General features: G+C 35.6%; 1 protein-coding gene across 2 annotated transcripts; it reads left to right on the forward strand.

The window, feature by feature from the left end:
- The first annotated feature begins 1,195 nt into the window (after nt 1-1,195).
- On the forward strand, nt 1,196-27,668 carry LOC144630204 (dipeptidyl peptidase 4-like). Of its 2 annotated transcripts, none has more exons than XM_078488527.1 (27): nt 1,196-1,526; nt 3,953-4,066; nt 4,472-4,563; nt 5,248-5,322; nt 6,611-6,663; nt 7,344-7,428; nt 8,577-8,697; nt 8,997-9,252; nt 9,764-9,899; nt 10,585-10,626; nt 11,899-12,015; nt 13,213-13,295; nt 13,828-13,875; nt 14,748-14,806; nt 15,868-15,939; nt 16,651-16,698; nt 18,197-18,292; nt 18,747-18,816; nt 19,627-19,651; nt 19,976-20,082; nt 20,464-20,529; nt 21,352-21,406; nt 22,052-22,151; nt 22,715-22,773; nt 23,522-23,594; nt 24,216-24,289; nt 25,507-27,668. In XM_078488527.1, exons 1-27 carry the CDS (start codon nt 1,337-1,339, stop codon nt 25,609-25,611), a joined length of 2,421 nt encoding a protein of 806 aa, XP_078344653.1. In that variant the 5' UTR covers nt 1,196-1,336; the 3' UTR covers nt 25,612-27,668. The 2 variants fall into 2 exon arrangements, with proteins under 2 accessions (XP_078344653.1, XP_078344654.1); XM_078488528.1 differs by lacking the exon at nt 25,507-27,668 and adding an exon at nt 24,674-25,333.
- The last annotated feature ends 252 nt before the right edge of the window (nt 27,669-27,920 follow it).

The raw sequence follows: 27,920 nt of genomic DNA on the forward strand, positions 1-27,920 counted from the left end.
AAAATGGGACCAAGCGGCCAGGGGTGAAAGTACAAAATTGTTACGGAAGTATAATTTTAGCTGTGGTTTTTTTTATATATCTCAGTTTTTATCTCAAGATCAGTCTTACGTCAGTTCAGTATCTGACCTTTATATATTAGTGGAATATCAGTTTAATAAATTCCTTTATGTTAACGTATTACAATATAAACGAATTTCTACGTACGAGCACCGAACTGAAGTCACTGAAACGGAAACCTGAAACGTCAGGAAACGGAAGTCGCTATACGGCGCCAATATTGAAAACAAAAGACGCTTCCTTTTGCCTTTTCTACATGTTTCCTCAAATTGTTCGGCAGCATTCAAATTACAAGAGGTTCTTTTCAATTTTTCGTAGGTTTCTGCATAGGGTACACACTGTTTCCTATGTATAAGTATGGGGCAACGGCGGCAATAGCTTGGTATATTTCGCGCGGTTGCTACCCAACCACCCCTAGGTTCCGATATCACATCAGCTATTAAGGGACGGACCATTATTTTTTTGGAGGGGGGGGGGGGGGGGGGATGAAAAATATTGAAAAAAATTGTTTGCAGGGCCTGGGAAGACAAAATAAATTGTTTGCAAACACGATATGTATAACAAAAAATAGTAAGAATTTCGAAAAAAAATGTTTGCAGAGGAGCATAAACTAAAAAAAAAAGTTTGCAGAGAAAAATTTTTTATTTCCCCCTCCAAGAAAATAATGGTCCGTCCCTAAATATGGATCTCTCGCGGAGTATCTTTTAATTAGCCGCCAATATAATGCGGTATACCGGTATTGGCATCTTAAAAATACAAAAAAAAGACATCTTAAATACATAAATCTTGCCGGCATGACGAAGGGTTCAAAGGCCAAAAAATCGATTATGGACGAATGCATCGATCTTCTGTCCCTTCTGAATCAGAACGAAATTGAATTTACGAAATTTGGCTCTATTTTCTGATTCCAAGCTCTTATAGTCCCGAGCGATCATCGATTGATCAATTTAATATTTTCCCTTAACACTTTTTTTTATCGCAAAGTGAATCAATTTTGCAATGTGACTGACGATTGTCTACCGATGTCGAGTCGCGCGCGAGACGCGCGCGATGTTTGATGTTTGGTCATGTTTGGTAGGGACGTTATTGTTCCGCTGACTGACTTCGTTCGCAGGCGCAGATTGCAAATGAGTGATCGAACTGAACTCGATCGAGAGAGAGGCGGGAGTAACACCTCAAGCTGTTTGAGCGATCAGGAACGTAAATAAGCTAAAAGATGGTGAAAGTAGATCTATATTGCCTTTCGTAGATGGATCAAAGTTAGGACTTAAGGGAAAAATGGCAAGTCGATACTCGTCCGCCGCGGCGGATTCGGAGGAACAAGTTCATCTAATGAACGATGAAGATGAAAGTCTCTCGTCGCCGAGTCCTTCACCACTAAATCGAAAAAGTTTGGTGATTTTCTTTGGAATTACTACAGTAGCAGCAGCTATAGTTATCTGCACAGTGATGGTTACTATATATTCTGGTAAGAGATAGCTTAATGTATGAACTATTATTGTTAAAATTCCAAAATGTAAGCGTTTAGAAATGTTAATGCATTTATTTGGCGTTTGTTAGCACCGCTGTTATTGAATCGCCGACCGACCGAAACCAGCTGGTCATGAAAAAATTTGCAATAATGTATAACTTCAAATTTTTCTTAAAATTCGTCAAGCAAAATGCTTTACACTTGGTCTTGTATTTTAAAGTATTAGATGCATTTTATTACGTTTTGATCTTTGTTTTGAAGCGCATTCATTTAGCATCAAAAACTGAGCGACCCGCGAAGAAGGTCTCTCTACTTCGATGATCTAGCTTTCGTTTCGATGAGGTTATCACTTCAAGAGGAAGTTTCATTTGTGGTTTAAATCGTGTATTTTTTTCGAAATTGTGGTTTCTAGGGTTGGTTGTTTTATTCGTTCAGTGTTTAAGGTTTCCCTTCCCGAAGTTAATATGAGGGTTGAATGCTCGAAGATCGGAAATCATGTAGCTCATGAAAAGCTACCTGTAAAAGTTCCTGTTTCCTTCAATATAAACAATTCTTCTTTGAAACTGGCACCTGCTACTTGTGTTTTTTCCCGGGATAGGTCATTGTGTGGTGCCTACCTTGTTAAAATTGTCAGTAGTTGTAAGGATTCTTTTTTTTTTGCGATAAGCGTAAAAGTTTTTCTTATATAAGAGTTAAATTCTCCCATTTCAATAAAACGCACAGAAAGGTTTGAAAATTAGAATACTGATGAACGCTTTAGGATAATCTCCGCTCTTCAAACTTCCTTCAGCGGTTAATTAAATTGAAAGGTTTTAAGTTACATTGATTAGATTTTGTCTCTCTTGTAAAGTTTGCTTTCCCTGGTTCTCAATTTCAGTAAAAATCAAAAAGAACTATTATTACGTATTCGATATATTTTTTCGCTTATTTATCGATTATAGCTCAAAATGACATTTTTTGGTTTTTAATTATTTTATTTTTCTTCTGTGTAATTTTGATCCTTAATTCTAGAGCTCTAATTGGACAGATAGCTGTTTTGTAGGGGGCTATGTGAACAATGTTACATTTCTTGTGTTAATTTTTCATATTTTAAGATGAAATAGAAAACATTTTTCTGTTTTTTTTCCCTCCCAAAATTACTTAATAAGTATTTCTATTTAGCAATTCAATTATGTGCTCTTTGAACAATAGAGTGTTTCTGTTGAGGAACTGTCGGCTGATAGTATTGCCCTGTGGAAATTTGGTGTTCTTTAATCGATTCGAGGGCTTATACCAAGGGGCAACTATCAGACCAATAGTTCCGTGACAAAAACACTCTTTCGTTTTTATTGTTCACCACTAAATTTTCTACCCCATATCCATTAAAAAAAACAAGCATCTTGAATAATTTTTTGCTTTTCTGGTTGAAAGACTTGAAAGCCAAAATTTAACAAAGAACAAAACCAGACAAGATTTTGCAGTATTTTTTTATGTCTGTATTTCCATTTGTTTACAAAAAACTTTCATTTGGGAGTTCTGTCCATCCAGGTATTTTCCTTGGTTGGCACTATGGGCTGTTATAGTTCACCACTAAATTTTCTCAGATTCTAATTGGTTTGAATTGATCATGTGACATGACAGTGTTCATCCGCAGAGAGACGGTATCAGCCATAGTGCCCATCTGAGAAAAATACCCAGATGGATAGTACTTGTCTGCAAATTTTTTTGTAGACAAGTGGGCTTACAGACAGAATTACCACACTCTAAATTAACTGCATTTAAGTGGGTTTCTTGTCTGGTTTTGCTTCATTTGTTACATCCTTAAAGGTAAAAGACTAATTCACGATGCTTGTTTCTGAACGGGCAAAATGGCAGAAGAAAATTTAGTGCAATAAAAACAAAAGAGTGTTTTTGTTGCGGAAATTTTTGTTGATGTTCTTACATGTAAAACTTGCATATTAGCCCTTGAAACTTCGCTTCTCAGGCTTATATTTGTTTTAAGAAAATCACATTTCCACGGGGCAACTATCAGCCGATATTTCCTTGACAGAATTTTTGTCTCCCTCTCTTGTTTTTTTTTAGCAATGCTGTCTCAGAGTCTTGATTTTGTTCGCAGGGCTAAAAAAGTCTTAGGCTTGCAGAAAAAGATATATATTAATAATAATAATAATAATAATAATAATAATAATAATAAAATATTTGTATAGCACCAATATCCTAAAAGTTCAAAAGCGCTTTACAGAAGTAACGTTAAAAATATTAAAAACACTATTAAAAAAATAAATATAAAAATAGTTAAAAAGTTACAAAAAATGCTTAAAATGTTAAGACTAATAAAAAATGTTTTAGGGGGAAGGAATTGATACACCAACAATGAGATACCTTATTTTGAGGTTACTGTTCAGACTTGACTTAGTAGAATTCTTTCTTTTTATCTTTTGCAGGAAAAAGTGGACCATTTTCTAATAAAATAGCCAGGAGTTCAGACAAATTTACCTTTCAGGATATTTTTGATGGACGTTTTTCTCCTGAAATGTATTCATGTAATTGGATATCAGGTAGGTTTTAATCGTTCTTGGAACTAAGTTCTTATAATTCGTGTAACTGCCTTCTTTTATAAAACAAACTTTATTTTTTTCTAAATACCATAAAATACCGAAAATACTCCCCCCACACATATAAAAAAACAACAACAACAAAACAGGGCTTATTTTGAATTCAGAATTTTACAGACTGTATGTAGATCTGATATAGCAAGAGCTGCGTTTTTGTTACATTGTTGTTGTTGTTTATAGTAAAGATTACATCGTTACCCCGGGGGGGGGGGGGCACCCGGTATATTTTTGGGTGGGGGTGTGCCGCTGGGAATTTGAAGCCCTTACCCTATACCAGACCATGTTCAGTTGCTTTTTTAGCCAACTTTAATTTGCTTGGGTTAATACTTAGTTTGCATTTTTTTTTAGATGATAAATGTATTACTTCTAATAAAGATGGATTGGTGTTAGAAGATGTAGCTAAGGGGACATCAGAAGTTATTCTAGATCATGAGAAAAAGGTGATTAAAAGACTATTTTAATTATTATAATTAAAAAATCAGCCAACCACAAACTGGGATAATATCTCCAGCCTGATAGGCCACTAGGCTTGAACACAGACTTTCCTAACTTTTTTAACAGAATTGAACCTGTGTCACATTATTGATGGGAAGCAAGGCTTGCCCCCCTGTCTGCCCTGCTTCATAGAGCAGTTCTGTTCTAATGTCATTTAATAGTTATTGTAGTTAGACTGTATCACTATCAATACTGTAAGTCCTGGATGTCATTCATTGTTTAGGGTCAATCCCCAGCACCTGTTCATGCACCGGGTAATGTCTTTCCAAAGAACACAGTGCAGTGACCCAGCAAGGGGTAAATGACAGTTAGATTTATTTAATGTTGTTTAAATCACAGTGTACTTCGGACAGAGTCTAAACCCAGGGATGTCGCTAAGGGCCGGCTGCCGGCTATTTTAACCAGCTGAAATAGATCTCAAATCCGGCTGAAATTTCACATGAAAACAAAGACTTAGGTAAACTTTTAGACCTGCCAAGGCCAGAAATGCCAGCTGGGCTTGTTGATAAGCCGGCTTAGTGTTTTCTTAACTACATACCTTAAACCCTTGTGATCCAGAACTGTATCTTGCTCAAGAGATTTTTTATATACATTTAACATAATACAGATCTTTATTTTCTTAATTTCAGGAAGAGTTGGGGATCAGCAGACACTGGTTTTCACCAGATAGAAAATATATTCTCTTCACAAAACATGAAAAACATGTAAGCGACATTTGTAAGCTAAGCCTCAAGTGCAAAATTTTTATATCAAATAAATAGCCTTTCGTCATCCGTAAGTTAACAATTGCATCTGTTACACTAGTACTGTACAATAATTGTTGATTAGTTAGTAGTAGATAAAATATGAGCGGGAGATTTGCATGGGCGTTTACAATGGCGAGCTGCTAGGTGAGCCATTGCAAACGGCCATACAGATCGGACGCGAATATTTTATTCTACTTGTGAAATGAAAACAATAAATTGAATGTAAAGCATTGTTATGCCAATCAGAAGAGATCTGTATCAAAAGTCATTGAATACTAATCAGCTGAGCAAGAGTTTGTATCAAAAGTTAATTCTATTGTTTGATTTGTATATTGGGGTTTACAGTTGTGTACATGTGATCTGAATACTGTGCTGGGATTGGTTTGCACCCACATGAATTATTAATGAATTTTACAATTAATTTTATTAACTTTTCAATATTAAATAATTATTATTTAATTATTATTAAATTTTTAATGAAAGTAGTTACCCAGGGGTAGTACATTTGTTTTACCAAAAGCAAGACATTACTGTACATGTAGTCTATTCATGCAACAACATATTGTATACCTGCCAACTTTTTCTGGGTCAAAGGCGTGAGATTTTTATCCTGAGAGTGCCAGGATTTCCGAAGACGATACGACAATGTCCGAAGTTTTCCGAAGACGTCCGAAGTATTCCAAAGACGTTCCGAACAGCTTCCGATCCCATGCCAGTACGTGGACGTGTTTTGCTAAATACAACCTCGTTCCCAATGCTTTTTTTCGTCAAAACTCTGTCATTTCGGGGAAGGTATCGCCATTTACTCATTTTACATAATTTGTCATGGAGTTTTATTTTCTCACACTGGTTTGAGATTACATTTTTTGGAAAATGTGTCGCTTTCGGTTGTAATAACTCACAATTTTCGACTAGGCGTGAGAAATTGGTTCGTAAGCGTGAGTTGGCGTGAGATCGAAGTTTTCAACTCGTAGGCGTGAGAGTTGGCAGGTATAATAATTGTTAGTGTTTACTTTGTTAAGTGGTTTAATTTTACCCTTTGTACATTTTGGTATCTTGCTTTACATTTATTATCATATATTACAATACACCAGAACAAAGGGAAAAACTAATACCAAAAAAATCTGAAATTTCTTGTCATTGTGTTCATCAAATCATTATAAATTATTACAGTTTTTGGGCTTTTTTAAGTTAATAGTAATAAACATAAGGGATATTAACTTTTACATCATTTTTCTTTTTTTAGCAATATAGATATTCCTATTTTGCTGAGTATCATGTTTATGAACTCAAGACAAAGTATGTATTTGCATTATTTTGTATAGAAATAAAGTAATAAATTCTAATTAATTAATAAATAAATGTTATCTAATTAATTATTAGTTACAATACAATACAATACTTTAATTTGACACTCCCCTTACGGGGCTTTTCAGTGACAATAAATTACAGTAGAAATTACAATTTTAAAATTATAAAAAAAATTAAAACAATGATAAACATTACAATGATAAAAAATTACAATGATAAAAATTTGGATAAATTGAATTACTCCTAATTGATCTATGTTAAAAACTCCTCCATTAATTTTGATTTTAAATGAAATTTAAAAGATGAAACGATGAATGAAATTGATGAAATTTAGTTAATGAGTTATGTTACATAATGTTCGTATTATATATTCAAAGTATGAATGTATAATTATCTCAAAACTTTCTCCACGAAAGAATGCCCTTTGAACCGACTTAGAAGTAACAAACTGAAACCCTTTAAATGGGTTCGCCAAACCAAAAACTGTCTACTTTTTGAAAATCTCTGGCTAAAATCTTAACCAAAACCCTAGACCTCAGTGAGTGCCATTTCTTTTGTTATACACCAGGCACATTATTTTAACACTCAACCTGGAAGACTCAGTGTTTATTTATGGCCCTAGACTATGGAAACAAATTTAAAATACATTGTGCTGTCTTCTTTTGCAGAGAGACAATGCAAATAAAACCTGGAGAGGGACAAGATCCAAGTAAAATACAATATGCATCATGGGATGAGAATGGACATTCTTTGGTGTGTTGATTAAGTTGGTGTTTATAGTTAAAAACAATTTTGGTAATGTTTGAAGTAAGTAAGGGGCCGGGAGTCCTGTCTGATAGTAGTACAGCACAAGTGGAATTTATTTTTAATTTATTGTTTGGGTTCATTTGATCATGTTTTGATTTGTTAAATTTCTGGAAGATGAAGTAATGCCAATTAGGAAGATTGGCGAAGTCTGAACTATTTGTACCTACGGCTGTACTGGTAGATCAGACAGAGCTTTCCATCCTTTGCAATCCTAGGAATGGAGGCAGGCTTTTAGCCAGGTGGGAGTCCAGGAGTCCTATGGACAGCCCCTTTTCAGAGAAAATTAACATGAATAACTGTATACAGAGTTTTTTTTAGAAAATTTGGAAATCTTTAGATACCTTTGCACTCATAACTGCAGAAAAACACCTTGCATGCTCCTCAGGCCCTCCTATGGGGACAAAGTCAGGCCTTATAAAAACTTTGGACTCTCACTTTTTGAATCCTGGCTAAAAGCCTGAATGGAGGGCTTATGACACCCGCTTTCAGTATAACATGCATAGCGGCTATCTTTCTACCTTTTATCTTTTAATGTGTCAAAACGAGTCAAAACCAATCCATACTCGTCTGGTGCTTGTTGAAATCATGCAAATGATCCCACAAGTTCAGAAGGTTATGCAAGTGGCCTGTGATTGGTAGATTTCCATCCATCTTGTAACTTGTTTAGCATACATGTCGAAAGATGGAAGTTGAAAGATAGCCGCTTTATGCACTGAAAATGGGTGTAACTATAGTACCAGGGCCTTACTCTGGTTTATGTGGTTTTCAATAAGATAATAGAAGTACACATATAAGGCAGCTTGTTTGAGGAGAGAGAGTGACTGACCGTTTGAAAGAATCTCTCTTTTAATTACATTACTTCACTTTCGGGTAAAAGAAGCCGACTTTTTATGGAAGAGCATTAATAAAAGTAGCTGAGGTGCTTTTCCTCAGCCCTCAGTGCTTATCGAAAGCACTGTTAGTAATACAAAATAGTATACCATAAAATAGCACAATAATAATTTTTGTCAGTGTGCACATACATTTCATAATTAAACCTTTTTTTGGTGCTGAGTTTAAAGTGTATTTTCTAAACTTGTTGTTCTCCTCTTTAGGTCTTTGTATATAACAACAATATTTATTACATGGATTCACCAAAATCAGCAGCTGAACGGCTGACTGACAGTGGCATGGAACACAAGATCTTCAATGGAATCCCTGATTGGGTTTATCAAGGTTATTATGCTCTAGCTGCGACAGCTGTGTCAAGTGTCAATTTTAGTACTTCTTAGTGTACTTGATAAACTTACTTAAGACAGAATCCACCAGGCTACAATAATGAAAGTAAAAAAAAATATATTAATATATTAGACACTTTTTTAAGTGGAAAATTATTATTACATAATTTATGAAATTTACTGCCAAAACGAGATGGTACATGTACTAATTAAATGTGTTTTCAATCATTCATTACAGTAGTCCTTAAAATGAACTTTTATGTCAGCGTCTTACCAAGTAACTGTTTTTCTCAACAGAGGAGGTGTTGAACTCTGACCACGCCCTCTGGTTCTCTCCTGAGGGCAGATACCTGGCATATGTTCAGTTTAACGACACTCAAGTTAACTGGTATCAGTTCCCATGGTATGGTGACAGATCTAATGCCTACACCTCTATACAGAAGATTGCTTATCCTAAACCAGGATATGCAAATCCTACAGTGTCTGTATATGTGATTGACCTTCAGGCTAAGAAAAAGATCGAACTACCAGAACCTGCTGACTTCTTGAGCATGTAAGTCTTTGGTGTTAATTTGATACAATAACTAAAATTGAATTCACCTGGTATAGCGCTGACACACTTATCATTAATATCTGATTGATTTTACAAGAACCTGGCAAACACCCCAGGCCACTACAAGTCCCTTGCCCTCCCCCCAGGCTAGAAGATTGTCACGTCATGGGCCCAGCTAACAGGTGCCAGGCCAGCAGGGTGCCTTCTATACTCAGGGAAGCCTGGACCGGTGTCATTCAAAATATTCACAGACTACACAGGGCATTCAACATTCACAAACACTTGCTCAAAGGAGGCAGAAGCTAGCTAGGCCCAGCAGTCAAAAGTGACCCCCTCCCCTAAGCTTTTGACAGCTACTCCCCAGCTGGACACCAACAGATAGCCCAGACCCTGGGCAAGGTGCTCAAACCATCCCTCAAGTTAAGGTTGCTGGCTAGGCTTGAGCGAAAACCTCGCGGCCAGGTTTCTGTGAATTTGCTGAGATAGGTAATGATTTTTTGTTTGTTTGCAGTGAACATTATGTGGTCAATGTAGCATGGGAATCAGAGAAGGCTGTTACTGTGACTTGGTTGAATCGAGATCAGAATAAAGCTATTCTTCACAAGTGTGATCTGACATCATCTGCACCTTACTCCTTATGCAAACAGGTGAGTAAATTCAGATAACAATGATTTTAACTCATTAAATATTATTAAGTTCTCTTTTACACAGAGCTCAAGTTACAATGTAATTTGAAAAAGGTGACTGTGCTGTACACTGTGCTATTGCCACTCAACAAGGTTTTTGATTAAAACTGCCGATAAATGTTTGACATCTATCTTTACAATTTCTGATCACTGATCAAATAACCAATCAAAATGCAGATGAGGGAGGTGGCTCTGACAGTTGCCAAAAAGCAAACATGGAAACTTGGCGATGTTAACACTACCTCTCACAGTTCTTGCACTTTAATTGGCCAGTTCAAGCCAAAGCCATCAGAAAGCTGTCAAAAAGCCGTCAAAATGTTATGAATAAAAACTTTTCTTGTGGATGCTGTGCAATACATAATACTATATGTCCGAGTTGCTTATTCTGCACTGGACTTAAATGAAGTAGTAGAGTGGCGAGCCCTAAAGTCACAATTTTTCTGCCCAAAAAAATTTAAGCTTACTGAAATTAATTATTTTTTTAAAGAATAATGTGAGAGACCACAGGATGTATAGCTCTCAGTTTAGGCTTCTATGCTTGTTAAACAAAACTGTCAATGCCTGTTTTTTTGTTATTAGACCCAATACAGTAGAATCTTGTATCAAAACTCTGCCTTACCTGTGTCTTTATTGCACTTGTTTTTAGAATTCTGATCTTGAAGTGCAGGGTGGCTGGGTGGATGACAAGGTTTGTTGTTGCATTATTTTGGGGACACATGATAAGTTTTTAAGTCTAAGAGTTGATCAGGGTGTTAAAAGCCAGCCGCACACTAGAGCAATTAGCTAAGCTATTCGCCTCACATGTCTGTTTGCCCAGCCATTTATTCACTGCACATTTCACCGCAGACAGCGAGGAAAGTGCTTAGCAAGTTTGATTCGAAATCCGCCATGTTGAATCATGTGAGCATTCTGCATGTTTTTATTGGTCAGTTGCTATTTCTGGCTGAGCAAGTAGCTCACATCGCCCGCACACATTGAGGATTTTTCCTCTCGAGGCAAAAAAAATCAAACAATAGATATTTTCCTCAAATGTCCACACACGAAAAATATGCTGAGCAAATGGGCACGCAAGGCTTCTCCCTCTAAATAGGACGCTAGTCCACCACACCTTAGCCTCAGAATTTTTGTCCAGTGTCCCTGACAGTATGCTGGTTCCCAATAATTATACTATTTTACAGTCGAACCTCGATTATCCGGATTTCTCGATTATCCGGACTTCCTTTTCTGGTCCCAATTTTTTCATGAATATTAATTAGTCACATTCAAGACCAGCTATAACTAAGTTCTACGACGATTTAAACGTTATTTCAAGGTGGTTTACCTGTCCAAAAACATCGGAAACCCCCTGATGTGTAGTTTCCAATCGAACAACATTTATACTTCGGCAGGCAACTTCTTTATTCAGTTTCCACTAGCCATAAAAACATTCACACAACATCAGTGTCTTCGGAATTTTTGTTTGTGAGGATGGTTAACAGCTGATTTATCGCTATTATGAAGCAACTTTTCTTTTTTTCTGTTTAATTATGTGGAAAAATGCACCGAAGATGCAGAGGATGCGGTAGTTAGCGAACTATGCGGAGGGTTTTTTTTTGGCTCATTAATATTCATACTTTCGATTATCCGGACTCTTGATTATCCGGACTATTTAGCCTAGTCCCAATGAGTCCGGATAATCGAGGTTCGACTGTACTTGTATCATTTTAAGAACACAGCACAATGGCCAGCACACTGGATCTAGAGTCCAACTCACTAACCAGTAGGACACCCCACCTCCCACAACAGATACCAAAGATTGGTTTATGATGATTTCCATAATCAGACAAGTTGTTTCTCTAAGCTCATCAATCAATATCAATCTCTGTACATGCATCAGCATGATCAAACTCAACTAACATGTGAAATGAATTTATTGTTAATTTATATATTAATTTATCTTACTAATTATTTCCTCATTTAGTACACTTCTCCCCTTTTCTCTGCTGATGGGTCATATTACATTACACTTTGGCCGTTTACACAAGCAGGTGGTGTTGGAAAGTTTATCCATCTAGCAAAGATGAGCACAAATCCACAGGTTTGTATTTTGTATTTGTTGCAGTTAATTTTTGATCTTAGTTAATTTCTTATTTTAACTAGTTAGTTTTTTCTAACTAGATGATTTTTAAGGTTATTATTAGGGTTAGGGTTTGAATTGGGGTCAATTTTTTTTAAAAAGTAGTGGTTCACCCAATGCTTTCTGCGTGGCAAAGTGGATAAGAGGTTGGACAGCAAATCTGGAGGGTGAGAGTTCAAATCCTAGAAGTGCAAAGTAGTAAAAAGGAAAAAAATAGATGATTGGGAGGGGGATAATAGCAGATGGTAGGGGTGGGGGTCCAAGACAGGGAGGGAGGGGAGGTGCGTTAATTTTAATTTTACACTTCTTAACTTTGTTATTAAAAAAATAAGCTAGGTTAAAATCAACTAGTAAGAAAAAAAAACTACCGTAGTTACTCGAATATGCGCCACGGTGCTTATTAAATTTTTCGCGCCTCAAGTGCGGCTCTTATTTGAGGGCGGCGCTTATTTAAAATTTGGAGCCACAAAGAATTTAATATTTTACAGTAATTGAAACTAGCGTCTTTTGATTGTCAGTATTCGTCTCTCTTGCTCAAGGAAGAATTGGCGCTAGCTTTCCTAGAAAAGTTTGCGGCCTTCACAACATTTACAGAACAACGTATTATAAGAATGTTGGATAGAAAACTAATGTGCGAGCGGTAAAACAATTACTTTGAACTGCAAAACATCGCTTTTGATGGAAAGAAATGTCCAAGTTTGTTTTAGCGATGCTTTGTAGTGCTCTTTTTGGTTAAACAGAATTTCTGGAATAAGCGCCGCATCGGGACTGCGGTGCTTATTTGGGGGCGGCGCTTATTAACTTTTTTGTCCTATATGCGGCGCTTATTCGAGGGTGGCGCTTATTCGGGGGCGGCGCTTAATCGAGTAATTACAGTAACTACTCAGAATTTAGTTGAAATTAACTGCAACATATTCATTACCAGTTAAACGTACAATGTAGTTTAGGAGAACGGCAGGTGTTTCACTTTTTTGAATTCGATTTTTTTCCATTACTTGTAACTGGTGTGTCCTTGGCATCATAATAGCTACATATATTTGTTTCGTTAGCTTGTTCTTATTATCTGTTGTATGTAGACATCTTGTATGTTTTGAAGATATCTATTTGAATATCAAAGAAATGAAAAACAAGAACCAAAAAAACTTTGTTTGATTTCAGGGAATCAACAATCCAACACCATTAACAAGTGGCGCTTGGGAGATACAAAAGATTCTTGCTCATGATGATATCAATGAGAAAGTGTTAGTTAACAAAATTTTATGATTTGGTTAAATATTATAATTTTAGTTTATTAACACAGTAGTTCTTTCATTTTCACAAACTGTAAAAGTTTTGGCATGGTTTGGCTAGTGATGTCTTAATCCATTGGATCTTCAGCTTAAATCTGATAAAAATGGTACAAAATTAATTCCCTTTGAAATGTAACTGATCTTTACTACTGGCTGAGAAACAGGGCAGTCTACAGGTATAAATAAATTTTAATTATGTTTTTGATTGATTGATTGCTTGATTGATGGACGGATGGATGGACAGACAGACGGACAGATGGATGGAATTGATTGATCAATTATCTGGGTGAGAGAAGCTCTAAACAGAACTGCTCCCACTCAGACGATCACACCATAAATTATGATGTACTTGTATCAGGTGTGCAGAAGGGTTCTTCAAAATCCATAGGCTAAAGTGATTACTGTCCAATCTCCTCCTTCTTCCCTTTTCAACTCTTGGGTTCCAATTATTCATTTAAATGTTCTTACTTGCACATAATTACAGATACTTTACTGCAACCAAGGAATCACCGACTCAACTTCATGTCTACAGGTTTGTCATTACGTTGCTCAAAAAGATAATTTTTAAAAGGCTAAAAAGGGATAAAAAGTTATAAAGATCTTTAAAACAAAGCGTTTTCGACTCTAAGGTCATCATCAGTGTTGGTTTTCTATGTTTGTTTGCATGTTTACTTAAAAGAATGTCATACCCAGAGAATGTGGGGTTGCATAAACATCCCAGCAATAACAAACCCTGCCTGTCTGTCCAGGTGGGATGCTACTCCATTGAATGTTGCTACCAGTAGTTTACTAAACTGGAACCATTATTGTCTAGCTGTGGCACACAACACAAAGGTCCTGGACAGCTTTTGTAAACTTCTCTTAGCAGACAGCTGCCATCCAATTATCATACTATCTTGCCATGAGTGACCTTGGGAGTCTTCCTTATGCTTGGATGAGATGCTTTAGTTGCATTTCACCCTTATAGCATTTTTGGCCTGTTAATTCCCATAGCAAATTACCTGTAGCTATAATTCTTTGTGTAACCAATTGCAAAAAGTATTGTTTTTGCTACTGTTTATATATAGCATTTAAAGAGTAGTCTTAAAATTACATTTGAAAATTTTCAAGAAAATCTGAAGAAGATAGACCTGTCCTTCTCTGAGACATTATTTTTGCCTTCAACTGATGGCATGAATCCAGACCAGCCTCCACCATTTTAATAATAATCAAAAACGATACACTAATTTATTAAAAAAATAAATAATTTATTATATTATAAAAAGAATGTACACAAGGAGCACTATTTTACAAATGCAATTGACTGGACTTGCCTCACCCCACATTTGTGCCTGGACTAGAAATATTCTCTAACCCTCTGCATGCCTGTTGTACATACTAAGATTTATTTGCTCTAACTTGCAGTGTATACATAAAAACAGGTCAACTTGATTGCTTAACCTGTAATCTACCAACAGTAATTGGTGAGTACATGCAGATTACTGAAATTAAAGGGGCAGTGTCACGAGTCTAAGTCTTTTAAGTTATTTTGTGTAAACTATGCTAGAACTGTGAGGGTACACTTCTTGATCAACAAAAATAACCTTTAAAAAGAAAAGCATAATGTACTCTCCAAGATTGAATGAACTGTAACCAATGATTTTCATGTGATTTTTGTCCCATTTAAACACTGCCAAACTTGAAAACGTCAGCCTGACTTTTTCAAGTTTTAGGCCACTTCCGTCCTACCATCCATAGCCACACCACTTTTTAACAATTTTCGTGACTAGTACAGTACGTTTTAGCAAGCTAAGGCCAAGGCACTATTAGTGATTTTTCAATTAATACAACACCCCCACTGGATGTTCAAGTAGCACTTAATCTCGGTGCAACACTGCCCCTTTAAAATAGTCAATTGTTTACTACCTGATGAAAATTTTGGTTGGAATATTACTGAATAGGGTATCACTAAAAGAGCAGGGGATGTAGTCCCCATTGTTGTCGTTTGTCCCTGTGACATGTATTCATGGGTTTGGTGGGTGAGGTGAAATCATGAATGTACTGATATCGGCTGTCATAGAGGCCTTTGCATGCTGACATCTGATCTCACCCTGATAAACTTGAATTTTAAAGCGCATTTGAACATACACATGGAAAACGACATACTATATAATATTAAATGCATTACCATTATTGTCATCAATATATAACATTGCCTTACTGGAAAGAATGATTGTGAGATGTACTACCATGTTATAAGGAATCAGTGCCAACTTAACTCACACTTGACCATTACTTGATAATTATATCGAAGTCCAACATGCACACTCGTACAAACATTAAGGCAATGGAAGCCAGGATGGCATTGGATTTTGTGTTTGACAGCTGCAAAGGTCCAACGTTAGCACTACATTCATACTGACATCTCACTCACCTGTTTGTATAGTCTATAGGTCATGGCTTTCTCCATCACCCTAACTAAGCACCTTTATATCTCGCCATTGGTTTCTGTATGTCTTAGTGATTAATATCTGTTCTGCTTCAGAGGGAAACAAATGTTCCTATTATGGTGCAAGTTTTAGCTTGAAGGGAAGCTGGTATATCTTGTATTGTAAAGGTAAGCTAAAATATGGGCCTATAATGCATGTTGAATTATCTTTTTTACTGTAGAGAGCACTCCAGGCTGTGACCATTTTGGTTGCTATGGCAAGGGAAACAAAATTTGTTGACAGACGTAATTTTGCAAAATAAAAGGTCACAATGTCTGCGATCAAGTGCATAATGTATATAAAAGGTTGACTGCAAAAGTTTTTTTCAGTATATCAAATGGTGAACTTAGTTAGACAGTTCAAACACATACATTGTACCAGTATAACTATTTTATCCACTTGTCTTACTTGCCTATTTGTATTTACCTACTTGTATAAAACATGGCTTAGACTAATTAGCTGTCTAAATTGTGCTGTCTTGCAGCTTCAATGATGTACATTTTGAAAAACTATTCACCACACTACACCATATTATGATAACACAATCTTAGGTTAACCATGCCATGCCATGTCATGCCATTAAATTATTATAATGTGTATAATAATTATCATTATCACTATCATTATCATTATTACTTTCAGTTTTTTAGACCTCAAGTTGCTATGTTTATAAGTTATGTTATCTTTAATATTGCTATTATACTCTTGTAACTGTATTATTTTTGTGTGGCAAATAAAAAAAATACTCTGAGTTTGACTTTGAACTTGAACAAAAAGCAATCTCCAAACCTGAGTTGATACAGAGTTTTTAATTTTCTAATTATCATTAATATTTTTAGGGCCAGGAATACCTGAAATAACATTACGCAGTACAAAGGATAACAAAGGTAACATTTACCTGCTTGGGAATTTGAAGTACTCTTTTGATACAATTAGTATTGTTAATGAATTAGCTGGTACAGTACATGTATTTCAGTTATGAAATGCAGTGGAAACCCAGTGTAACAAACACGTTAAGTTTATATTTCTTTAGCGTGACTAAAAAATTACTAACAATAAGCAATTATTGGATGAGGTTGAGCATGATATCGTGAATTATCAAAACTGAGGTCTGTGTTATCTGCCGAAGCCGAAGGCTGAGGTGGATAACACAGACACGAGGTTTTGATAATTCACGATATCATGTGAAAACCGAATTCAATAATTGTTTTATTATACGTTTTTAAACAATTTACCATCACTTTCTCTAGTGCCGGCGTAAAACTTCGTCAAAACATTGGCCAAAGCAGTTTTATCTTGTGGTTCTTCCAGGTTCTTCTCCCTCAAATAGTCATTCAGAATTTTTACACTTGTTTTAGTTGTTCTCTTGGTGTTTTTAGAATCTTTATTCTCGATCAAAACTTTCAATTCCTCTTTGGAAACGAAGGCGAATCGCTCGGCCATATTTTCAGAAGTTTGACAGCACTACACGGACAAGGGCTTGGAAACTAGGCGGACTTTGAACTCGACATAATAACCCAATATCTGCTGCAGATATTGGGTTATCATGTCAAGTTCACATGCTACTGTATATTGACTGAATGCTCTTGACCAATCACATGTTTCAAAGTAATTCTAATGTATAATAATAAACTGTATTGGAACAAAAGAATCCTGGTATAACGAACCTACAGCTGTAACTGTTTCAACAAACGACATTTTGTCTGTCCCTCGGCACTTTGTTATATTGGGGTTTCTGTAACTACCGGTACATGTCTACCAAGTTTACAAGAGCAAGAGCTAGTGATGTAACAACTCATCTGGCACTCGCTGTTGTTGTTAACCCTTGGACGTACATGCAGATATAATTCATACCCCTACCATAGTACAATGGGGGATGGAATGTGGAATTGCTTTGAGTAGAAAGCCCTTAGCTAACTCTATAGGATAACATATTTTTTTGTTGGCTGTGACATCATATGACATCATTAGAGTCGCCATCTTGGATCCGCCATCTTGGATTTTACTATGTTCGTAGAAAGTAAGAGAACAATGGAAATTGTTGCAAAATCAAACCAGAATGCTTATTGATTGTGCAATTGTTTTTTAAAAAAATGGAAACAAAAATGACGATTTTTGGCCAGACCTGCTTGTAATTATGATATTGCTATGAGAACCCCAAAAATCGTGGACACATTGTTGACATCAAAATTTTTGCAAGGGATGAACAGCTACTAAAAGTTTCAGCATCATAGTCAAAGAGTAAATTCCCTTTTCAAAAATTAATTTAAAAAAAACTCAAGGGGGGGGGTGGTTGTAATGCATCCACCTCCCCCCCCCCACCTTGTAAATCAGAGGGTTCATTATTTTATTTATGTTGGTTTTCCTTGCTTGTTTGTCTACCAGTTAAAATTCTTCAAGACAACAGTGCCCTACGAAGTAGACTGGCGGGTGTGTCATTGCCCAAAGAAGAGACTTACACTGTTAAAAGTGATGACTATGGTATGTTGCCTGTGTAGAAATATTTTTTGATTCCATAAGCAGCTAAAATCCTATACTAGGAATACTAGGAACGTTAAATACCTGTAGCAGGAAACATTATACCTGTTGTGGATTATCAATGTCTCGAAAAGGTTTAATGCCACCTTCAAGTTCTTAACCACTCTGACAGAGTCGTAATAGTCCAAATACAGTATTAAACAGTGTCCATTTCACCACTCTTGTTATTTGCCATGACACCAAATTTTGACAGCAAAGTCTTGTTTTGTTGATTGATAAATGGTGTTAACTTTTACACTAAAAACAATTTATTAGCATCATCTAGCTTAGAACGTTGTGATTGATCCCAAAGGTGGAAAGGTCAAAAGAGTTGCCAGACACCTTTAATTATTGTTTGTGGAAAAACAAATCCTGTGCCTCATATTATATTCATTCAGTGTGATTTCTCTCATTGTAGATATCTATGTAAAAGAGTACCGCCCTCCCAACTTTGATGAGAAAAAGAAATATGCTGTTTTGTTCTCAGTGTAAGTATCTACATAATTTGGTGCTCTTGGTTAAGACATGTACCCTCTCAGTGCCTCCCCACCCCATGGGTACTGTCAACATGACTCAAATACTGAGCAGAGGGCACCTGCTATGGACTAGCATTCTATCCAGAGAGGCTGCGATACTCATAGTTATTTCATGCAATGGAAACCAGATTATCGCCAGTCTGATAAGCCACCTAGCTATGCACTTCTCTCTGGTGACGATCAACAAAACGATTGCAATCCCATAATATGTAACAAGAACTTTAAATAAACAGTAACACTGTAGGTGTTGTGGAGGAAGGAGAACAAACAATTTTCGAGACCCCCACATCCCCCACCCCTGCCACCACCCTAGCCATTGTATGATTCAAAACCACTACGTGATATACATGTACATAAGTCCTATTTCAGTATTAATTATGGTTAAGCTTTTTGGGAGAGCTTATCCTAAGTTCTCACTTTCTCAGCTGAAAGCTTTTCTGACAACTATTTTAAAAAATTAGTTTCTGCATACTTGTAAGTAATTTATTTTGCGGTTTAAATTTGTATTTGAAATTGTCCCCAACAGTTTGATTGAAGTTAGATAACAAATTATTTGCTCTAAAATTGTTATGATCATTATCAGAAACAAGATGAAATAAGGATTATATAACTAGTTTATGAAATTTTAAATCACAGGGTGTTTACATTGGAAGTAATTTGCTTTTCTTGTTACAGCACCCATTAGTGTTTTAACCATAAATTGTACAAAAACTATTGTTAGAACAATTATTCAATTAATATTTTAAATTTACTTTATTTCAGATATGGTGGACCTGCATCACAGAAGGTATTTCACACAACTTCATACCTGCTTCATAAAAATAATAACAGAACCTCTTGCAACTGTTGCTATGAAAGTATGGTTATTATATTAGTTTGTGAGCAGAAGTAAGTCATAAAATAAAGACATTTTGAAACACAAAAGTAACTGTTATTGTTAGAGGATGAGAGATGGTATTTTACAATCATCAGTCACCCAAAGATAATTCAAAAATCAAACTTCTAAAACACCCTGTCATCACAGTAAGTTGTTCAAAGCATGTTTTGATAAAAAGTGAGTTTGAAAGAGTCTTAATAACGCTAATTGGTATATTTTTCTCTTTGTGGTCAGGTTGTGGATAGCTATGGTTATGGATTTGAAAGTGGTTATTTAGTAAGCAACTTTGACTTGATTGTGGTGAATGTTGATGCCAGAGGAACATGCTGCAGAGGGGAAAGGTAAAAATAAAAGTGTAACAGCCTGACGAAAACAACATAGAGCGTTTATTCATACCCACCACTCCTAAAGGAGCTCGAGGCATCTCAAATTTTAAGAGGAAGATTGATAAATAAATGTGCACTGTAATGTAGGGCTTTGAGATTTTAAGTAGGTGGCTCCCCTTTTGTGGCACAAGTCTGAGAGCAGTTATGTGTAGGAAGCTGAAAACATGGACCTACATAAACTTTAGCCAGCAATTTATAACAGAGTAATATTATGTTTCTGCCCGAGCTTGGGTTGGTGCCTGGTCTTATTGAAAGTCTTGACAGTGGATTACGCTGTGTTTAATGGTCCTTCGTTTGCTTTGAGACAAAAAAAGCTGTCATTTTTCTGTGTTTTAGTTTTAAGCATCAAGTTTACAAACAGCTGGGGAAGTTTGAAGCACGGGATACCATAAATGTTGCCAGGTAAGTAGTCGTTTAGTTTGATCCTGCAGTTTTAATTGCAAGCATTTGTGTAACTGAGATAGATGTTTCCACACTGACTCGAGCATGCTATGTGGTGTATCTATAATGATTACATTAGTATCTAAGATGTATAACTGGAAGCAGCAAACATGTCTTCCATACAAAATAAAGAATTGAGGATAGGTTCTTACTTCTAAAGCCATTCATGTACACCATACCAACGAAGTGCTCAGTAACCACTAATAAAGCTAAACACACAATCTGCTAGCTAAAACAAACCTGTCTCTCCAAAGAGTAAATTCGTAAATATACGCATATAAAACTCTTATAAGCATTTCGGTACTATGGACCAAAACTCTTGAACTCTATAGACGATTAGCTGATATCTGCTCCCATCATTAAAGGATTTATGAAGAAAATTTGGAAAATGACTTTCAATACCTGTGTTTGATATTAATTTTATATAGCACTTAAAATTTATCTTTTTTGAATACGGATCTTATACATCAAGTTTACATACTAGTATATACAATGATTGTAATATATCAATTTTAAGTCTTTTTATTATTATTATTTTTATTTATTTTATGTGTCCCCTATTAGTAGAGAGTGTCTAGAATTGCTCTGACACATTAATAAAGATGTTGATTTTGATTTGATTTGTATATGTAACTAGTTTATATCTTAGTAATTTATGTTAAGTTTGTAAATTCATATACTAATTATATGGGTCTCGGCACATAAGCTGTTTAAGCTAGCCATTTAAGCTTGAGGATAAATAAAGTATCTGTATCTGTATCTGTATCTTTCGTTGTCTACCAGGTACATTGCAGCTAAAGACTATGTGGATGAGACAAAGATAGCCATCTGGGGCTGGGTAAGGATATGATTGATTGATTGATTGTTCCTTTTCTCTGCAATTTATTGTCCCAGGAAATATCTACCTGTATACTCATATCAGGGGAAGGTATTGGAAATGCATACTGGTCAGAGCTGTCATTCAGGTTTTAAGCAGCCGTTGCAATGAATTTATCGCCTATAGCATTTTGCTCTGTATGCAGGTGTAACATAACACCAATCAACGTCTTCACCCATAGCATCAAGTGGACTCAGCCGTAACAGGTGTTACGGGTTACAGCCCTTAATGACAGCTCTGCTGGTAGGGGGCTAGAGAAGTCATAAAATGATACACTTTGGTTTTATGGTAACGGTGAAGGATGACGCTTGGACCGTCTGTGTTGTTATCCCTGATTAGATTTCCCATGATTTGACTTGTCAGGCTGCTAAAATGTGTTTTGTTGACAATTTGTTAAATTAACATAAAAAGTTATCCTTCCCAATCTTGCTTATTTAATCGCACATGAAATTCTTACCACTATACCATTCTGAAAAAAATGTTCTGAAGGCAGACATCTACTTTTAGGAACTGCATCTCACTAAAATGTTGCGTCAAAGTAAAATCTATTTCAGTTCATAGTGTAAGTGATCAAAGCTGCTATTTTTGTTTCTTCTTATAATGCAGTCATATGGAGGTTTCTTGACGTCATATGTTCTTGGTGTAAATTCTGGTGTTTTTAAAGTTGGGATGGCTGTGGCTCCTGTCACAGACTGGAGATACTATGGTGAGTATGAATTGATATGAGTTGGTTAAAGCTGATTTCCAGTCCGTACTACGCACTTTGTGCCTGCAATGTTTAAGGAATGTCAAAGACAAAATAAGAAATTTCAGGACAAACAAACCTTTTCCTTCATTTATTAACGCCAGATATCAGGGCAAAACTGTAAAAAGAGTAGACTCCAAACAAAAATGAAGCAAACCCCAAGACTGTGCAGTTTGACTAGAAATCACCTTTACAAAGTGACATGCAATTTATTTTGAATGAACATGCGTCCACATGTTCTACTTTGACCAGAACAGCTACTGGGTGTTTTGTAGAAGGCTTTGAAAACACTTTAGTGACAACTGACCTTAATTTTATAAAATAAGGAAAAAATATAACTGCTCTTTTGTGTTAACTGTTGCCTTATGATTGAATTTGTGTTAATACTCATGTGAAAGTGGAAGAACTCAAAAGTACTTGGGAAAGCGAAATTTTCTTTCAAACATGCTATAACATTCACATCGGTCTGCGAGAGCGTGTGTGATTTCTATTCCCTTGTTATAACTGTTTATGATATTTTGCAGATTCTATATACACTGAGCGATACATGCTCACTCCACAACAAAACCCTCAAGGATACGAGGTAATTGTAAACAACTTTAAACTTGCTTTCATAGCTGGAGTCATTTCTCGATATTTTCAAACTACAGTGCTAAGAAGCATGTACATAACTTCAGCTGAAGGCAGTTTCTTGTTTGTTAGAACCTACATGTATTCTTCATTACAATTTAAGTTCTTTTCTTCCTGAATCACATCACAACAAGCGATCTTACAAGAGGGCCTGTATGGGGTCTACTGTTATGGGGGCGATACTTTTACTGTTTTAAAAGTGTTATAAAGCCCAACATTTTAATGTTAACTGTTATATGAGCGGAGAACGGTGGAGAAGGAACACACTGAGCTGGGACTAACATCGTGGGCTGCAGCTACTGAAATCTTGTCCAAGAATAGGGACAGATGGCGAGCATTGATGTCCTGCCCTATCCACCACCCGGGGGCAAGGAACTAAGAGACACTAATATGAGAAATTAATTACAGTTAAACACAAATAAAAATAAAACATGAAAATAAAAACAACCGCATGTAAAACTACAAAAGAGAAGTTATTGATGACATTTTGCCAATAAACATGCCAAAACACTATTTCTTGCAGTGGTGTATGGTACTGGATTTGTGGTAGTAAAACAATGCCCTGTAAAAAGTTGTGTAATTTTATGATGTACATGATCTCGAACGTTTTTGTTTCCCAACAATTTTGTGTCCCAATTTGTGTCTAGTTTTCTAGATTAAGTAGAGCATCAAAGGTAATGTTTGTCATTGATTTATTTCAGACATCGTCTGTTTTGCCTTTGGCAAAGAATTTCCAAAATGATAGTTTTCTTCTTGTTCATGGGACAGGAGATGGTAAGCTGTGGCTTTTTACACTGTTATATTCATGTTCTTTATGGTTTGATGTCTATTGCATTGGACTACAGATCAGAGGACTGCATGGGTTCAAGTGCATGTGTCTAATCGCTTGGTCAGTACTGTGTTTTGGGCAAACACACTTTCTTGGTTATTCAGCATAGGGTTAAGCTGGCAACTGTCGTTGGATTGTGAAAATCATACCTACAGCAAACACAGCTGATGTGATTTCCACAGATTATTAAGCGGGATAATAGTGTGATGCATGCGTGCCACACTTTGTTGCTGACTTCATTAGTGACTGAGCTGGGATAGAAAGTTCACATTCTGTGAAAAAGAAAATGCATAAAGTGCTAAAAAGTTAAGCCTGAAAATATTAATATGGGTTTAAGAACTCTCATTTGACCTGGTGTTTGCATGATAGCAAAGTTATTAAGGACTCTGTTTGTGTTATATGCCGAAGCTAGTGGCTGAGACATATAACAGAAACTTAGCCTTATTATGCTCACTTTAGTGGAAAAACTGAGTCCATTATAAGTTAAGAAAGCATCTCTAATTACATGTATATGCATGCAAATGGAAGAGAATGCGTATCATTTTTATACTGTGGTTTTCTTGCAGATAATGTACATTTTCAGAATACTGCACAGTTAGTCACAGCTTTGACAAAAGCTGGCGTCAAATATCAAGTCCAAGTAAGTGAATATTTTATTAAAAAATATTAAACAATACTACATAAAATAAACAGTACCACATGGAAGTAGTGCTCAATAGCTTTCATGTAAATGGTCACACACAAGTCTTCCATCTACAGATTTAAAAGTGAGAACCACACATAATATATACATTGCTACAATTGAATAATAATAATATTATTTTAGTAATAGTTATAATAATAATAATTTAACAGATCTGTCAGGTGTTCTTCTTTTTTAAAAAAAATCAAAATTAAAGAAACGTATAAAATACTAAGAATAAAAACAATAGGATATAAGTTATTAACTTAACATTTGAACTTACCATTCAGCTAATATAGTAATGTCTATTAATCGTTAATATGTACATTCCCTCCCCTATAGTTTTACACAGACAAGAATCACGGATTGTTAGGAAATGAGACACAAAGACACTTGTTCCGACTGCTGACAGACTTTCTGACGACTGGACTACAAATTTAAATTTAAAAAAAAATGTAAATTAATCCCTTCATTGCTAATTTGTAATCTTTGATCAGCTCGATGAATCTTTGTTGGTAAATACAAATTAAAACAAAATTCTAGCTGATGATTGACTAACCGCTGACCAACTGTCTACAGGTCATCAAACATTTACACCCTAATTGATTATTATTTTATTTAATCACATAATCTCTCAGGATACAGTTAAATCATGCATGTGCAATTAACTGTTGTAGTTTTAAGAATATTTTATCGAAATAAATATAACTAGGTTATAAAATAACAAGAATAGAACTGTTGATCAATACTCTAAAACCTGTAAAAATTTTGTTGCAGCAAAGTTTGCTCCAATGAAGGGCTAATGCTCGAAATGACAGCTTTTCCAAATTTGCTACAGTGGTTTATTTACCTTTACCAATTTACAGTTGATAATAAACTAACTGTTTCACTTGCCAGTCATTGCAGCACAGCAGTTTCTTTAGAAAATAATAACTGCGAACTGACTGACTGACTGACTGACCGACCGACCGACTGACTGACTAGACGAATAAAGTTAGAGTTTCGTTTATGCGCTAATTTTTGTAAATAAATCCAGACGAATGGTTGCTTGGGCAGATGAAAGGAAGGACGGATGGAGGACAGACAAATGTTTTACTTTTTTTAATTCTGAACAATTGCCCTGGAGTTTTTCTTTTAACAAAGAACTTATAGCAAGGTTCTTTTTATTTTAACAGTTTTATCCTGACAAAAGCCACGGTCTGAGTGGTGGTGGAACATCCGATCATTTGTACCATCTACTCACAAGATTCCTGGTTGAAAACCTCTCTCTGAGCAGTTGATGCTTAGGTGAAGACAATTAATAATGGTAGTAGGATAATAATGGTAGTATGATTACAGCCAGAATTGGACAGCACGAAGTCCTATTACCAATTAATCATAGGTATAACAAAATTCGAGGAAAAATTTAGACAAATGAATCCTGTTGAGGATTTTAAAAACTGATTTTAAAACTGAAGGTTTTAGGGATATCAAGGAGTATTCAGTTACAATAAGTAACCAATTGAAAAGCATGCGCATACGCAGCACATGAACTTTGTTATTGGACACCTTGTAATTGGACACTTTGTTTTCAGCTGCATGTGCTCCAATTTGGTGAAAAATAAGTTGTGCTTAGAACCAATCAGATCGAGAATTTTGTTATAGCTGTGGTAAAGTAATGTTATACAGTAGAATACCGATTGCTCGAACCACCAGGGGAAACGAAAGTTGTTTTGAGAAATTGGGAGGTAAAATTGCAGCGAAGAACTATATAAAAAAAGACAAAACAAAAATTGATTTAAGAAATCGGGAGTTTGGAGAAACCGAGAGTTCGGGAAATCGGGATTCTACTGTAGTTCTAGGGACTATAAAACTTAAAACTTTTGCTGTTTGGTAGATTCTTTTCTTGGAGGTATCTTTCTGACCAGTTTTAGTAAGCTCTTCTGGTAAGAGGTTTAAGCTGGTTTGTGTTTTTTTATGTATATTCTTTACACCCGCTTTCAGTGTTACGTGCATCCATTTCTACATCCATTTTTTGAACATTGTCTTTCGACCTGCTGTTTGAAATGAGCTAATCAAAACTGATGAATACCGGTATTGTTTTCATGCAAATGAGCCCACAAGTTTAGGAGGTCATGCTAGTGGGCTATGATTGGCAGATTTCGATCCATCTTGTTTGTTTAGCACGTCAAAAGATGGAGGTCCATAGAAAGCTGCTATTCAGGTAACACTGAAAGCGGGTGTAAACCGAGTATTACTGATGTAGTTCAAGTTGCAAACTTCCAAGCTTGCACTAAGAAATCACATAATCCAGTTCCCCTTAATGAACCAGTCAGAACCATAAAGTACCAGAAATAAAAAAAATAAAGCGTCTGAATTAGCTATTGTAGTGTGCAGAATGGATAATAAGTAAAATATTGAAATTTCTTCTGGTACTTTTCTTTAAAATCCGGAAAATGAATTTTTTGCAGATGCAAAGATAATGTGTCCTTGAATCAAATTACAGCGAAATAGAATACTGCTTAACCTTTAGAACATTTTTTTAAGTATGAAGATTCGCAGTAAATGATAACAGTACCAATTAATGGTCTAAAACATAATTTAATACTTCTTAGAAACTGTAAAGGTTTCTTTAAATTAATATTGTAAAGCATTTCACTCATAAATTGTATGCCTTTATAAATATATTTAAGATATGTATTAGGATGCTTTCACTGGAGTAGAATGTTAAAGGTATATAGTTGTGCTTAAAGCATTGTGTAGTTTTCTTTCTTTTGTTGAAACTTTAGTATGAATACAGTCCTTTGGTATCTGAAGACGGGTATATACATGTACACTAATATAACATTCGTTTGTCATTTAGCGGGATTTAAATGACTCAAGTCTTTTCAAATTTATATTTTTGTTTCATGTTTATACGCTAATTTCAGATTTGGGGATTTTAATTTTTTTTTTTTAAGACCTTGCTTATTTCAAAAGCAAGCAAGGAATAGAAATTTATGTAATATTAAGGTCGTGATATTTTTGTTAATTGATTCTAGTAATGTTAAATTTCCGAATGACAGAAGTTCAAATTACGTTTAGCAAAATTGCTGTACAGAAAAACTGTGTATTCTGTTGATTACATTAAGTGTGCGATAATGCACGTACCAGTGGCGTGCTCAGCTCTCTCGTGCTGACAAGGGTGTGGGGAGGGAATGTGGGAGAACGTTGGAATTTAACATGTAAGATATATGCACAATGATTATATCTTCAAAGTTCAGCAAAACTAGTCAGTCATATAGCACAGGGTTGTACAGCACAGTCATCTAGCGTGTGTTATATATCTAACAAACAATAAAATTGAGAAAAGAACAAACGTGTGTATTTATGAGCATGTCAGTCTGATAACAACGGTGAAAAACTTAAAGCTGAACAGCTTATGGGGCCGTGTTACTAAGACTATCTAAATCTATCCAATAGACAGTCATCTGATATAGGTGTTAAGAAGTAGCGTCACAGCCTGTTGGTGATGAGTTGATAGCTTTGACATTCGGATGTGGAAGAAAAAGACAGAGGATTAGATTGGATAGAAACCAGTATCCCCCAATCTGTTTACGCACTCTTGTTA

Source organism: Oculina patagonica, chromosome 11, assembly GCF_052425735.1.
Source record: "Oculina patagonica isolate OP01 chromosome 11, crgOcupat, whole genome shotgun sequence".
In the NCBI taxonomy this organism is placed as follows: domain Eukaryota; kingdom Metazoa; phylum Cnidaria; class Anthozoa; order Scleractinia; family Oculinidae; genus Oculina; species Oculina patagonica.